We start from the raw sequence: 16,551 nt of genomic DNA, 5'->3' as shown, positions 1-16,551 counted from the left end.
ACCAGTGAGGAAAACTGCTTGGTTAACATTTCATAGCATCATATAAAACTGTGCAAACTATAGTGTCTGCGAGAGCAGGAGGCAAATTGGAGGCCCTGAGAAACAAAGCTAGAATCGAAGAATTCTATGTCCTTAAGGAAAGGACTCCAACTGTGGTCAGGCCAGGGAAGAACCCCACTTGTGGTCGGGCCAGAGTGGAAGGAGGGTCATGTTAGCTGCTGTGGAATGGGGAAGTGCAGAGGGCAGAGAGTGTCAAGAGAGAATGTCGAAGGTGCGCGTTTTCCCTCCGTGTCCCTCTCCCTGGTGGAATTTGCCTCTCCCATCCAAAGCCTTTCCAGCAAGGAACTTGTATGAGTCAGGGTTCCTCACAGACATAGAACCAATGGGGTGGGTGAGTCCATAGGTATAGATTTAGATAGACAGATTTATGGCTACATTGGATGGATGGATAGATATGATAGATTGGTTGATGAATAGATCAGATGGAGTGATTTATTGAAGATAGAATTGATAGAATGATTAATTGATTGGTGGATAGATGGGATGAGTGGATGGATGGATAGATGGATGTGTGGATAGAGAGATAGATGGATAGATTGATAGATGGATAATAGATGGATAGATAGATGATACAAATGGATAGATCATACAGGGATAGATGGCTAGACAGATAAATAATGGATGGAAGATGGATAGATAGATGGATGGATAGATAGATAGATAGATAGATAGATAGATAGATAGATAGATAGATAGATAGATAGAGGATAGCTAGATGATACAAATGGATAGATAGATCATAGAGGAATAGATAATAGATGGCTAGATAGATAAATAATGGATGGAAGATAGGTAGATAATGGATGAATGGATAGATAGATAATGAATAGATAATAGATAGATGATGGATGGATGGATAATAGATGGATAGATAGATAAATGATGGATAGAAAGATGATAGATAATGATGGATGGATGGATGCATGGATGCATAGATAATAAATAGATGCATAGATAGATAATAGATGGGTAGATAGATGGAAGGATGGATAGATAGATAAATAGATGGATATATAGATAATAGATGAATAAATGGATGGATGGATGGATAATACATAGATAGATAGATGTCAGATTATGGATAGGTAGATGGATGGATGGATGAATAGATAGATGGAATATAGATAGATAGATAGATAGGTAGATAGATAGGTAGATAGATAGATAGATAGATAGATAATGAGGAGTTGGCTCATGCAATTATAGAGGCTGGCAAGTCCCAACCACTGCAGTTGTCAAGCTGGAGACTCAGGAGAGCCAGGAAAGTATTCCCATTCTAAAGGTGTAAGGACCAGGGAGACAATATCTCATTCTGAGTCCAAAGGCAGGGAAAAAGTTGCTGTCCCAGGCGATCAGACAGGAGGAATTCCCTCTTACTCTGGGTAGAGTCAGCCCTTTTGTTCTGTTCAGGTTTTCAGTTGACTGAATGACATTCACCCACATTGCCGGGGACCAAGGGCTTCACTCAGCTGAGATGTTAATTTCACCCAGAAACACCCTCACAGATACATCCAGAATAATGTTTGCCCAAATGTCTGGGCATCCCATGGCTCTGTCAAGGTAATGCATAACATTAACCATCACAGAGACCAGATGGGACAGGAGGATGGGGGTGCATGACAGATCTGGTGTGACAGCCTTCGATACCCTCAGTGACATCACGTCAAACCACCTCCTGAGGTATCGGCTGGGGAGAGGGAAGTAGGAGAGGACAGTTTCATGCGTGAGGCATCACTGGGTTTTCCCTCATTCCCCTTTCTATTACTTCAGGTGTCTCATAAGGTCCTGGGCAGCAAGGTTGGTCTCCCACTGGAGAATTTACACTCATTGGAGAGCGAGATGTGAAAGGGTCATTGTCAGGTTCCTTGAGCTTTTCTGGTCATTTGTGGGGGTCTGTAGAGCCCCCATGCACTCCAGTTCCATCTTATCTGAGAAGCACTTTGAAAGATTCATCATTTTTTGGCAGAACCCTCTGTCCAGCATGTTAACTGGATCCGAAGGGCTGGACTCAGTGCCCGCTTTGGGCTGGCCTAGGGCCCACCATTGCAGCACGGGGAAGCCCACTATGATGCCTGTGGAGCATCGGGAGCCTGCTTGGGCCAGGGGCTACGTGGAGCCAAGACACCCGAATCTCTGAGGTCTTCTCGGCAGCTGCACTTCCTGAAGTGTGACCTAATTTAGCCCAAGCTTCAGCTGCTGGAGAATGACTATATGGCACACTTCTGGTATGCGAGGCCCATGCAGGCCACCTGCTCTGCTTCAGGAAGTTGCATCCTGCATGGAAAATAAAAACCATCAGGCTCTCAAGAGAAAAACGGACCCCTCCCCCATGTGGCCAGGGGTTCCCTGGAGCCGTCCTCCGGGGCTTTCACGCAGGAGGGGCCAGGAAGAACCGGAAGCTCCCATGGTCTCTCTCCTCTCTTAAGGGCTTCGTTTCATCCATGGTTTTATTCCCCCTGCCTGTATTTCCCTCGCTGCCCAGCCTCCTTTCTTAATTGGATTTGCTTCAACATTTACGCAGTGGGAGATTTCTCATTTTTAAAAAATCCAAACTTCTGTTTTATTCTTGGAAAACAGAATTTCTGGCAACAAGGGGCCTAGATTTGCACCTGGCTGTGGTGGGCTAGAACTGGGAGGCAGCTGTCTCTAAATGTGGCAGAGGGCCCCTAGTGTGTTACAGCCTCTGTCAAGGCCTGTGTGTGACAGTGCAATCACCTGCTTTCCACCTGCCTGGCTTCCAAAGGCGCTTGAGTTTGTGGACCCTGCCACAGATGGACGCACCTCCCTGCCTCTCTCACCTCCACGCCAAGCGACTCATCAAAGGGGCAGGTCTTGCTTCCAGGGGCCTCTCTTATATATTGACAAACTTTTCAGAGAGTGGATCTTTTCTAGAATTTTTAAAATTCATTTTATGAATATGAAGTCCTGTTATTGCTGGAACTCACCAGTAAACAAAACAAGTTTTTAAAACCCTTTCACGGGGCTTACATTTTAGATAAGAGGAGCTGGAAGAAGTCAACAAATACGATGAATAAGGAAGATACAGGACAGGTGGGAGGGTGAAGATGCTGTAGAAAAGGCCAGAAGTAGAAGAGGAGGCAGGAGGTGTAGGTGAGAGGGTGATATGGGAGGGCTCATGTGAGCGGAGACCTAAAGGAAGTTGAGGAAGCCTCCGGATGTGTGATGGATGATTATTCCAGGCAGAAGAAGGAGCAAAGTGCAACGTCCCTAAAGCAGGAATGTTCCTGAAGTGTTTGAAAGCTTCGAGGAGGTCAGTGGGGCTGGAGGAGAATGAGCAAGGGGAGGGGTAGGAGAGTCCCAGGGGTGAGGGTGGGTGGCACCAGTCAGGCTCAACCTCACGAGCCCTGGAGAGGACTTTCGCTTAAGCCAAGTGAGATGGGGAAGCCTTGCAGGTTTAGGCCGCAGAAATCTCATGGCCCAAGTCACATTTCAGGAGAATTATTCTGGCTGCTGCACTGAGGAGAGATGTAGGGGTAGTGGGGGGTTAGGGCAGAAATGGGCATCCCAGTTAGGAGGCATTGAAATGACCCAGGTAAGAGATGATGGTTGCTTGGGCTGGAGCAGTCATAATGAAGGTGGTGGGAAGTGCTCAGGTTCGGGATGTGTTTTCAAGATAATCCTGATGAATTCGATGTGGGATGTGAAAGAAAGAATTCAAGAATGACTCCTGGTTGGCTGGGCGCGGTGGCTCAAGCCTGTAATCCCAGCACTTTGGGAGGCCGAGACGGGCAGATCACAAGGTCAGGAGATCGAGACCATCCTGGCTAACACGGTGAAACCCCGTCTCTACTAAAAAATACAAAAAACTAGCCGGGCGCGGTTGTGGGCACCTGTAGTCCCAGCTACTCGGGAGGCTGAGGCGGGAGAATGGCGTAAACCCCGGAGGCGGAGCTTGCAGTGAGCTGAGATCCAGCCAGTGCACTCCAGCCTGGGCGACAGAGCGAGACTCCGTCTCCAAAAAAAAAAAGAAAGAAATTAGGAAATTAAAAAAAAAAAATGAGACTGAAAAGCTTGTTAATCACAGAGAGAAAACACACTTCTGTGTGCAGCGGTGATTCTCAACATCGACAACACACTGAAATCACTGAAGTGTTAAAATACCGATGTCTGAGTGTCACCTCTCAGGATTCTGATTCTGTTAGTGTAGGGTAGACACAGCTATTGGTTGTTTTTCTTTTAATTTCCCCAGGTAATTATAATAGTCAGCCAGGATGGAGAGCCCCTGCTTTAGAGGATGGGGAGACTCAGGTTTCTTCCATAAGGATTGCAATTCTTTTAAGCAGTTTCACTGCATCAATATGATTTGCAATACTCTCTCTTTTTTCACCTTTTCATGCATTATCTGCTTCTGTAAATTTTTAGACTTTGGAGAATGGGGTAGAGAGAAGTGAAATGTGGCTTGTTTGGTTTTTTTGGTTTTTGTTTTTGTTTTGAGACAAGGCCTCACTCTGTCACCCAGGCTGCAGTGCAGTGGCCAGATCTCACCTCACTGCAACACTATAACGTCCGCCTCCCTGCAACACTGTAACCTCTGTCTCCCTGCAACACTGCAACCCCCACCTCCCTGCAACACTGTAACCCCCACCTCCCTGCAACACTGTAACTTCCACCTCCCTGCAACACTGTAACCTACACCTCCCTACAACACTGTAATCCCTCCCTCCCTGCAACACTGTAACTAACCTCTGCCTCCCTGCAACACTGTAACCCCTGCCTCCCTGTAACACTGTAACCTCCACGTCCCTGTAACACTGTAATCCCTCCCTCCCTGCAACACTGTAACCCCTGCCTCCCTGCAACACTGTAACTTCCACCTCCCTGCAACACTAACTTCCACCTGCCTGCAACACTGTAACCCCCACCTCCCTGCAACACTGTAGCTTCCACCTCCCTGCAACACTGTAACCTCCGCCTCCCTACAACACTGTAACCCCTGCCTCCCTGCAACACTGTAACTTCCACCTCCCTGCAACACTAACTTCCACCTCCCTGCAACACTGTAACTCCCACCTCCCTGCAACACTGTAACCCCCGCCTCCCTGCAACACTGTAACCTCCGCCTCCCTGCAACACTATAACTTTCACCTCCCTGCAACACTGGAACCTCTACCTCCCTGCAACACTGTAACCCCCGCCTCCCTGCAACACTGTAACCTCTGCCTCCCTGCAACACTATAACTTCCACCTCCCTGCAACACTGGAACCTCCACCTCCCTGCAACACTGTAACCTCCGCCTCCCTGCAACACTATAACTTCCACCTCCCTGCAACACTGGAACCTCCACCTCCCTGCAACACTGGAACCCCTGCCTCCCAGCAACACTATAACCTCTACCTCCCTGCAATGCTATAATCTTCATCTCCTCAGGCTCAAGGGATCCTCCCACCTCAGCCTCCCAAGTGGCTGGCACTACAGACTGCACCACCACCCTGACTAATTTTTAGTTTTTATTTTTGTTTTGCTCCTTTGTTTGTGGATACAGGGTTTTGCCATATTGCCCAGGCTAGTCTCAACTCCTGAGCTCAGGTAATGCACCTGCCTTGGCCTCACAAAGTGCTGGGATTACAGGCATGAGCCACCCTGCACAGCCTGTTTGGCTTTTCAAATTCGAACTCATAATGCAATTCAAGGGTGCTTGGAAATGGGGTGACCTTCATGCACTTTGCTCCTCCCTGCTGCCTGTCTCTGTTATCCCACACCCTGAACTAGGTACAGAGACCTTGGATGAAGGAGGGACTCCCTCTGTAAAAGGCCAGATTCTTTCTCATTCCTCTGGCATATTGGATCTGGGTGTGTTAGCTTAGCTCAGCCAATCAGAGCTCCTTACTCAGATCTTTGAATGAGGGATCCTTAAGGCAAAGACTCAAGAACAGGAGAAAGTTTTTGACATCAGCAGCACTGTCCTCTCTAGAAGTGGCATCTGAGGTTCTAGCTTTGTAGGCTTCCTTTTCTCCCACCTAGGCCCTATGCCTATTTTTCCAGTCTGCCTGGTAATTTTGAGGCATTTGTTCCATTCTCTTTTCCTTGTCAGTCAATGCAGGGTGTTTTCTGTTGCTTGCAACTCACACCACCAAGGGGCATGCCTCTGCACCAGGTAGAGATCCCAGAAAGCCCTCAGATGTGAGTGCTGACATTAGGGTCAATGGGACTTTCTAAGAAAGCCCTTCCCAGTGAGGAAGCAAGTGTCCTTGCCTTCATGAAATGCTCATGAGGTGGAATGAACAAAGCAAAGCCTGGATCGAGTGATTCTCTTCTCCTGTAGCGGCTTCCCTAGGAGAAGGTTGATTTTCTTTATTTGGTTGGTCTCTTTTCTTTCTGCGGGCACTAAGCTGTCAACCAACTTTGGAGCTGAACTCTCTGACTCCCTATAGTAGGGAGGTAAAGCCCTTTTGGCTTTTAACACATCCCCACACTCAATTTTCTTACCAAATAGAGTCTGACGGCTAAGAGGTTTGGTAAATTAGGTTTCCAGTGGTCCAAACTTGATTGTGACTGCTGGGAGAATTTATTTGCTTTTGAGTAAGAGCTTTTTAAGCCAATTTTGAAAATTTAGTTCAAGAGTTACCGCAAGAAATCTACACTATTGATTTAGCAGGTGATAGTTCTTGGGTGCTCTCTGGAGTCACTTAAGTGTTCAAATTCCTCTCTTTATTACTCCAACAACATCACAAGCCCCATATGAGCTGATGTGAAAGACTCTTGCTCCCTTCAAGGCAAAGCTTAGCAAATATTTCAGTCTGATTAGAGTCAGTGGAAAGGCGCTGACCGCAGAAGACTTGAAAGAAGAAAAGATTTCTTATTTGTTTAGTCTCTTTCTGCCAGCACAATGTGCATTATGGCATTGTGTCCACAGAGGCAGGCACTCAGGAAGTGCAGTGTATACACATCTTAGTGAGTCCCAGTTCACACTGAGTGGTTGAGAGCCTGCCCCTCCACTGTGGTTCGTTCTCAGGAAGCTCCTGGACCAGGGCTTCAAGAGTGTGTCTGAATGGTGGCTTCAGGCAGCCAACCCTAACGCCACGGAGCCTGAATGCGATGTCAAGTCCTGCTAAACACAAGAAACAGCTTCCATTTATTGATGCCTGCTGGTGCCAAGTTCCGTTCTAAGTACTTTGACTTGTTCATTCAGATCAACTCCAAAATGAGAGGGATTAACATCCCCATTTTGCAAATAGAGAAAATGAGGCAGAGTTGTTCAGTCATCCAGCCAGTACCCGGGGAAGCCAGGCTGTGAGTCAGGAAGTCCGTCTGAAGCCCACAGCATGCATCCTGACCCGCATGTGCTCCCCTTAAAGGGCCATGGCATCCTGACCCGCATGTGCTCCCCTTAAAGGGCCATGGCATCCTGACCCGCATGTGCTCCCCTTAAAGGGCCATGGCTTTTCGTCTCGGTTCAAGCTGCTAACTTTCTTCCTCTCTCCTTCCCTCTCCCACTTTTTTCCTTCCTTCCCTCCTCTCCTCTCTTCTTCATTTCATTTATTGTTTCATTTCTTCTTTTCTCTTTCATTATCTGAATGAAATGCTTGTTGGAGGCCTAATGTTGACAACACATCTGATTGGAGGTGCTCTCATTGCAACAGGAGTATGTCGGGGGCAGGAGCGGGGTTAGGGACCATGCTCACTGCTGCCTCACCCCTTGGAGCACCAAGGATCCTGGGCACCACTGTTGGAGAATCACACATTCATCATTTTTGTGAAGACGTCTTCCATCTCAGGTTCACAACATTTCTATAAAATGCCATTGCCAGAATATGTAGATACTGGAGGGAAACCTTCTAAGACAGAGACGGGAAACTGAGAGTCAGCAGAGATGCTGTCTGAGCTGTGCTACAGCTAAAAAGTGAAGGTTCTTATAATTTAAAATCCAGAGATTTTAGAGAAAAAAAAAAGGCTGGGATTCCCAGCTTCTCTAGGAAAATCTTTTGCTGTCCAGTACCACTGGCCAGCTGTCCCCTAAGTCAGCAAGGACAGAGTGGAGACCTCCCTTAAAATGAACAGAGTGGAACCAACAACACCAAATTGCCCAGTCACTCATCTCCACAAAAGTGTCAAGTTTCAAAATAGGGTTGCATCTTCGTTAACTTAGATACATCATACTGTGCATTTTTTAGAGACAAAGAAGACAAGGGCTGTGTGGGGGTGGAGAAAGGGTAGGAAAGAATAGGAATGCACAAAAATAAAGAAACGAGGGCATTGGTTCTGTATCTTCCCAGAGGAATTCTTTGTCTGGTGTCAGAAGGTTGAATCCTGAGGCCTCCCGGTGGCTCATTCCTCTGTTGGATCAGTATGGTCTGACCTTTGCTCTATCGCACACATTCCCAGGGTCCCTGTGGACACAGAACTACCTCTTCTTCATTTTGTCGGAGATCTCCAACTCCCTGAAAGACAGACGTCAGTGTTCTAACCAGGCCCCTGCCCCCAGCGCACCAGGGAGCTTGCCCTTATGTCACCCTGATCTAGAATTCTGTGCAGCTGCCAGAAAGCTGGAGTTCTCATCCAGTTGTGAAACTTGTAAAATTTTTTGCCGTTCTGAAACCAAGATTAGGTTGAGTTGGCTCACAAGTGATGGGCATCTGAGTGGGGAGCTGCAGAATGTTTCAAACGGGATCCTGCTGAGTCGCCCCCTTCTATCTGTGGTTGAAGAACAAGTTGATGCAAACACACTTTCTGGCAGCAGAGGTTCAAGAGTGTCTCCTCTGGCCCTGGTGCAAAATGAGAACCTTAATCACCACCTCGGGGTTTGTATTGGGATTTGGAATAAGGTATGTGTGGAACCTGGTCCAGTGCCTGGCACATAGTGAGTATATTGTCAACAGTCACGTGTTACTTTTATTCTTATGCCAACTACAACAGAACGCTTTCAGGAGGTCACCTCACTGCTCACAAAAATCACGTAACAATGTGTTTCAAGCCAAAAGGAAAAATACCCCTTCTCTTTTCTCTGGTCCGTGACTATGCCTTTCTTAATGCCCTTCGTTAGCATAATGGCAGCGGAGGAGGCTGCCGCTGGAGCATGAGAAGTTGGGCTGGCTTCTTTTTCACGCCTCTTTCCTCCCTGCACAATGGGAATGTCATTATTTCAATCTTCTAGATGGTGCCTCTGAGTCTCGGAGAGATGATGTGAGTGGTTGCAGTGCTCACAGAACTTCGTAAGAGAGTGAAGACAGGTGCAGGCTGAAAGCTCACTGCAACCTCTGTGGTGCTGTGCCAGTATAGGCATCCGTTTGGGACTGAAAGGGGGTCTTTGGACATTTGGGTGGTTGCCACATCCAATACTAAGGGAACTGAATTATTTTCTGAGTAGAGTCAGTCAAGTAGCCATGCAGCTCCTGGACAGCACCAGTACCGGTACCCAGTGGCAGATAAGGAGAATCAGGTCCAGGCATGCTTGCTAAGAAGATGAGATTAAACTCCCTGGAATGCAAAACTGTCTGCAGGCCTGCAGTGAGAGAGGTCGTCCTGGCTGTTGAGTTGTGCACGCTCAGACCCCTGTGGGCCTCAGCTGCCGGACCAAGACCACATCTCTTAGTTTGAAAACACTCTAGACTCGAGACACCTCTCCCTCATTTTTAAAGACCAGCAATTCATGCTTGAGATTTTCAGCCCCTAGCTTGATGGTCAAGACCTTCGATTTCTTTTCCCTTCCAGAGGAATCTCTAGCATCTCATAAATCATGATTCTCTGAGCCCTATTCCCGGCCCTGTGAACTTAAGGAAGATTCACGAGTCCCAGTGCTTTGTTTGGTGCAGTAACCTCCCCGTTACATCCCTCCACAGCCACTGAGCAGGACTGAGGGTGATGTGGTGGAGAGTTAGTGCTATGGCTGTCAATCAAGCCCTGAAGATTGAATGGTGCACTCAATATTAGTGCCCCAGCAAAGGAAAGTGTTTCACTGCTACTCTTCATGTTGGCACATGCTTGAGATGCAGTTTTTAAGCATATCTGTTGTTTCTTTCTTGATATGCTATGGAAAATCTCCTTTAATTCATCTGCAAACATGTAGCCTTCCAGGGGATGGCAGCCTGAGGTCTTGCTGACCGCTGACCCACCACTTAGCGTCATCCTTAGCATATCAGCAGAGGGCACTGGAGACACCTCAGGCTGGATGCCAAGGCTCACCAGAACCCTGCCCCCCCCCTACAAATCCAGCATGATGCCTGCCATGCCCATCCTTCTTGTTTCCACCAATAGTGGTTCTATTGACTCAACAGCTCTACAAAGCTTAGCCAACTTCCCCTTCTCTGACCTTCTCTAGCCAATACTGGCAAAAGTTTTCTGTAAGGATCTAGATAAGAAATATTTTAGGTTTTGCAGGCTCTACATGGACTGATGCAATTACTCAACCATGTTCTTAGGATGCGAGAGCAACCATAGGAAAATGTAGACAAATAGGCAAGGCTGTGCGCCAGTAAAATGTTACTCACAAAAATAGGCAGCTGGCTGCCTTTGGTTCACAGGACACAGTTTGCTGTCTCCTGCCCTAAGGAAACAAGCAAACAAACAAACAAAAAACTGTTGGAGCCTTGTGATGTCATATTTGACCACCAGCTGTCTTAGGCGAGGATCTGAAAAGAGCACTGGACTGGGAAACAGGAGATGCTACATTTTATGTTGACTCTGCACTAGCTAGCTATGTGGTTGTGGGCAAGTCATCTTTCCTTTATTGGGTTTAATTTTATCATCTAAAAAATGAAAAAGTTTGGACCAACAGTAGTTCCCAAAATACATATATTTCAAATGCATGGAATTGGTCAGAATTCTCAGTTGCAGACAAAGAGTCTCTTTAGCTAAGTTTTAGCCCCTCTAAGCAGAAGAGGTGTCATTAAAGGATACTAGGCAATTCACATAATCTCTAGGAGAACCACTGAATTGAATGTGTTTACTACACAGCCAGGGACAGGGCAGCCAGCGATAACACAGATGAAAAAGGTCCAACCTCTGCAGAGGACTGTTGTAGTGGAAACACCACTGTCACCCGTTGGCATGATGATGTGAGGGCCTGGATGCCAGGGGCACCCCACAGCTGCCCCAGGAGAACCAGGGCCACTGTGCTCACCAGAAAACCCAAACTCCCTTCCTGGCTTCCGCTCTAGAACCCACTTCTTCCTCTGCTTCCCAAATGAGTGGGTCTGACTGGAGCAAACTCTGCTTCAATCCTGCATCTAGCAGCAAGGGGGTCTGAGAATATAGTTTAGGCCTCTCAGCCCCTTTAGCAGAGCAGGACAAGCAGAGGGGGTTGAAGGTGCCATTGAGTGAGTGGCCTACACCAGCGGTCCCCAAACTTTCTGGCACCAGAGACCAGTTTCATGGAAGACAATTTTTCCACAGATGGGAGTGGTGAGGGAAGGATGGTTTGGGGATGATTCAAGCACATTACATTTATTGTGCACTTTATTTCTATTATTATTACATTGTAATAATAATGAATATTGAATAATAATGAACTAATGATATAAATCACCATAATGTAGAATCAGTGGGAGCCCTGAGTTTGTTTTCTTGCAACTAGACTGTCCCATCTGGGAGTGATGGGAGACAGTGACAGATCATCAGGCATTAGATTTTCATAAGGAGCACACAACCTAGATCCCTCACACATGCAATTCACAATACAGTTCACGCTCCTATGAGAATCTAATGCTGCCACTGACCTGACAGGAGGTGGAGCTCGGGTGATAATGTGAGCTATAGTGAGTGGCTGTAAATAGAGGTGAAGCTTCCCTTGCTTACCCACCACTCACCTCCTGCTGTGCAGCCCTATTCCTTACGGGCCATGGACTGGTACAAATTCATGGCTTAGGGGTCGGGACCCCAGCCTAGAGCATCTGCCACACCTACAGAACTGAACAGAGGCCATTCAGGTGCATACTGCAGGTGTGAAATAAACTGGTTTAGCTTGTCATCTGCAGAGCTGGTAATCATCATTCCAAAGCCTCATCCACACAGACACAGGTTATTGCTCATTGTTGAATATTCTTGGCCCATATCCTTAACATGTGGGTGCTTCTCTGTCCCAGATGCCAGTCCTTACCTTGTTGGGGGTTCCATGCCCCAGGTGCCGCCACCAAAACCCTAGAGCCATCCCTGAGAGGCACTTCTTTGTCTTTATCTTCTGGGTACAATTATGAGGAGAGAAGGGTCCTTTGAACAAAATTGGCTTAAAGCCATTTTCTTTTCTCTCTTCCAGGAGCAGCAGTTTATTCAATGAGGTCGTGCAGATGAATTTTGAAATAGCCAGTTTCAGCAGCCTTTCGGGGACTCAGCCCATCACATGGCAGGTGGAGTACCCGCGGAAGGGGACCACAGACATTGCCGTGTCCGAGATCTTTGTCAGCCAGAAGGACCTGGTGGGCATCGTTCCTCTGGCTATGGTGAGTCCTGAGTTACCTTGGACACTCCTGCATTCAGCCACCTGATTGCATCCTGTGTCCTTCCTGTCCGTCATGGGATGTTTGCTGCAGTGGTTTTATGGAGTATTTACTTTCAAAGTTTCTCGTCTTCTCCCACTCTGGAAGTTGTCACTTTTCATTAGCCTAGCCTTTCTCAACTTTAGTCATAAAGTTTAGTCCAGCAAGTCACAATCATTGCTGGAGGTGGAAGTGAGCACCTGTGATTTTGAGAAGCTCCCCAGGTGATTTCAGTGTGCAGCCAGGGTTGGAAACCCCTAAGCTAGAAGGATGGTCAGTTTGCCATCTTTCTGCAAACTTGGCTCCTTCCTGCTCCCCACGCCAGGCTTGAGATAGACGCCCCTTCACCTCCTCTTTCCTTAGGATGATGGAGCTCACTCAGCATTGAACGATCAGAGGCTGTCACTGGGCTGCAAGGTCAACCTGAAATGTAGAAAGTAGATGAGTGACATTGGGCTTGAGTAGTACAGCACCCCCATCTGACTCACAATGTGGCCACTCTTAGATTACTATTAGTAGTGTACACTGATGAGAACGTGTAAGCAAACATGCTATTTGCGTGAGTCATGTTATGAGAAATGGATTAATCAGGATTATGAGAAGTGGGTTATTTGGGATTCTTTGAGTTATAAAGGCTGCAAACACAACCCAACTTAAACTTGGCTCATGTAAGTTTAAAAGTCTAGAAAAGTGTTTCTCAAACATTATTGGGCATGCAGATCACATATACATGTTGAGTAGGTACCCATCCTCACTTAGAAGGTCTGGGTTGGGTACTTATTTTTCAAAGCTCCTAAGCCATGTCAGTGCGGCTGGTCTGCAGACCACACTTGGAGTGTGAGGGGCCCACGTGTGCAAAGGATGTGGTATGGACGGTGGCTTCTCTTCCTTTCTCAGCTCTCCTTCCTCTTTGTTAGTCACAAGGTGGCCCCGGCAATGCCATGCTGACTCCTTCACAGCATCATGTCCAGCAAGAAATGAGTGGAAACCTCATCACCAATCACTCCAGCAAATCCTCTGGGACAGGGACTTATTGGAACTGATAGGCTTGGGTCATGAGCCCAACTTGAAGCCAATCACTGAAATCAAAAGGATGTGTTAGTCTTATTGCCCAGGCCTGGGGAATGTATCACCCTGGGGCAGGTGTGGAATCAGGTGAAGGAGGTGTAACAGCAGGTGGGACAGGTGTAGCGTCAGGTGGGGCAGGTGTGAAATCAAGTGGGGCAGGTGTAGAGTCAGGTGGGGCAGGTGTAGAATCAGGTAAGGCAGGTGTAGAGTCAGGTGGGGCAGGTGTGGAATCAGGTGGGGCAGGTGTGGAATCAGGTGGGGCAGGTGTGGAGTCAGGTGGGGCAGGTGTGGAGTCAGGTGGGGCAGGTGTGGAGTCAGGTGGAGCAGGTGTAGAGTCAGGTGGGGCAGGTGTAGAGTCAGGTGGGGCAGGTGTGGAATCAGGTGGGGCAGGTGTAGCCTCACGGGGGGCAAGTGTGGAGTGAGATTAAGAGCCTGTGCATCATGGAAAAATCTGGCTTTCACTGAAACAGGGAACAGATGCTGGTCAGACAAAACAGCAGATGTCCCCCCAGAAGGTATCATCTACCACAAAGCTCTGTAAACACTTTGAAGTTAGGGAATGATTCCTTTTGACTTTTTATGTCCTAGAACAGGGGTCAACAAACAGCCCATGGACCACGTCCAGTCTGCTGCCCAGTTTTGTACACCACGCAAGCTAACAATGGTTTTAACATTTTTCAATATCTACATTTTTAAGTGGTCCTGTCTAGCTACTTCATATGCTCAGTTCTGCCTCTTAGCTCATAAACTCTACAATATTTACTATCTGGCCTTTTAGAGAGAAAATGTGCAGACCTGTGTCCTAGAGCACACACCAACATCAGCTCTGGATTACAAGTGCTCAGTTTCTGTCTTACCTATTTCGGAAGAATAAGACATTCGAATACTTTGAAAAGGAAAAGTCATCTTAAGAGAGTGAGATATTATAATGGTCCTTTTCAAGGGAGCACAGGTCTTCCTTCGATGGATATATTGTTATTACTGTGGTTGTTGTGTTTTTGTAATGCTTTTAAGGTAAAGCGAAGTGACTACTAATGTCTGTACTCTTGTCAGGATCCTTTTGTTTGCAAGTAAATGCGCGTGAATTCAAATGAGCTTTATTCAGAAGTTAGTTGATTAACAAACATCTTTGCAGCACCAGCACAGAGCTCTGGGCTCTGAACCCTGGATTTGGGTGCTTGTGCATTGATATGGTTTGGCTGTGTCCCCACCCAAATCTCATCTTGAATTGTAGCCCCCACAATTCCCACATGTTGTGGGAGGAACCCGAAGGGAGAAAATTGAATCATGGAGGCAGTTTTCACCATACTGTTCTCATGATTGTGAATAAGTGTCACAAGATCTAGTGCTTTTATAAGGGGTTTCCCCTTCCACTTGGCTCTCATTCTCTCTTCCCATCGCCATGTGAGACATGCTTTTTGCCTTCCGCCATGATTGTGAAACCTCCCCAGCCACGTGGAATGGTGAGTCCATTACCTATTTTCCTTTATAAATTGCCCAGTCTCAGATATGTCTTTATCAGCAGCGTGAAAACGGACTAATACATGCGGTGTCATCGTTTTGCATCCCCTGGGATATACAACTTGACCTCAGCTATGCAAAGCAACATGGAAAATTAGAAAATAGATGAGGCAGTTTAGAGGAACTTCTATTCTCCTGTTTTCTGTATGCTCAAAGTTTTGGTTCAGAATAAGCTTTAGGACATTTATAACTAGGCAAAAAATAAACTTTTGTTGGAAGTAACTAGCTAATAAAACTGCAGCTTTGACTAGAAGATGAGAAATTTTAAAAAAAAAATACTGAACAAAAAGCAAATCCTGTGTTGTCTGTTAGCAGCCAGTGAGACAGCTGGTTAGATCTTTGAACAAATTAAGTATATTTTCCAAGTTGTTGATTGTTTTAAAGAAAACAAACTTCAGAAAGGTGAAATAGGGGATTAACAGATGGAAAATCTGCCTTGCTGGGGAAGTTCTCGCCTTAAAATCAAACCTTCTGAAGCTCCTTTTTAAATCCAAGGAGAGAGCCATGGACGGGAAGATCCAGCCCCAGCATTCCCCCATCACCTACTGCCTCTGACTCCCCCTGAGTAAAGGCAATGGGAAAAGCAGGGAGAAGTGCTCTCAACTCTCCCCAAAGCAGACCCTGCAGGCGAAAGCCACCTGAATCTCACTCGCCGGTCCCTGGGCACTGTTTTATTTGGAGAGCGCTGGTTCCCAAGGCCACCGTTTTGCTCATCCTGCCTCCAGGCTTGTTGGCAAGGAGACTCTTGCCTTGTGAGGGCAGGAAAGCTCCAAGTCTTAGCTCCATGGCCCTCCTGCCAGCACCCACATCTCCCTAATGCCCTCCTCCCTGCCCTGGCCCCCACTGTGCCAGTGTTAGGCCTGGGGGTTGGGGTGAGAGAGGTATCTGAATGGGAGGACCAAGGCCACTTTCTTACATAAAGCTTTCAAACCACAAAGGAAGGAGCATTTGGGACTAACAAAAACATTGGCAGTTCAGTTCTTCTTCAATGCAAGAAAAAAGTGTTCACATCCCAAATTGAGGCCACATAAGCAGAGGCCAGGCACAGATTTCCATGTGATAGTTTCTGTATGTCAGTGGCTGGAGTGGTGGTCTCTTTTTAAGAATAAATGGATAAGGCCAGGCATGATGGCTCACACCTGTAATTCCAGGACTTTGGGAGGCCAAGGCAGGAGGATTGTTTGAGTCCAAGAGTTCAAGACCAGCTTGGGCAACATAGTGAGACCTCGTTTCTACAATATATATATATATACCAAAATTAGCCAGGTGTGGTGGCACACACATGTAGTCCCAGCTCCTGGGGAGGCTGAGGTGGGAGGATCGCTTACGCCCAGGAGTTGGAGGCTGCAGTGAGCCATGATGGTGCCACTGCATTCCCAGCCTGGGCAACAGAATGAGACCCTGTCTCAAAAAAAAAAAAAAAAAAAAAACAAAGGGGGGGAAATAAACAAACAGCAGAATTCATTCAACCTC

The 16,551-nt window shown here is 47.0% G+C and overlaps 1 protein-coding gene across 2 annotated transcripts in view; it reads left to right on the top strand.

Moving 5' to 3' along the window:
- Positions 1-16,551, top strand: part of LOC105493325 (transmembrane protein 132C) — a 434,894-nt gene that overhangs the window by 329,996 nt on the left and 88,347 nt on the right. For both annotated transcript variants that reach the window (XM_011760893.3, XM_071070804.1), the window contains one exon: positions 12,270-12,453. In XM_011760893.3, the coding sequence (XP_011759195.2) occupies positions 12,270-12,453 (184 nt within the window). The remainder of the gene's footprint in view (positions 1-12,269; positions 12,454-16,551) is intronic.

This window comes from Macaca nemestrina, chromosome 10 (assembly GCF_043159975.1).
Source record: "Macaca nemestrina isolate mMacNem1 chromosome 10, mMacNem.hap1, whole genome shotgun sequence".
NCBI classification, from domain to species: domain Eukaryota; kingdom Metazoa; phylum Chordata; class Mammalia; order Primates; family Cercopithecidae; genus Macaca; species Macaca nemestrina.
The sequence above is the reverse complement of the archived record's forward strand: the minus strand, read 5'-3'. Positions and strand labels throughout refer to the sequence as shown.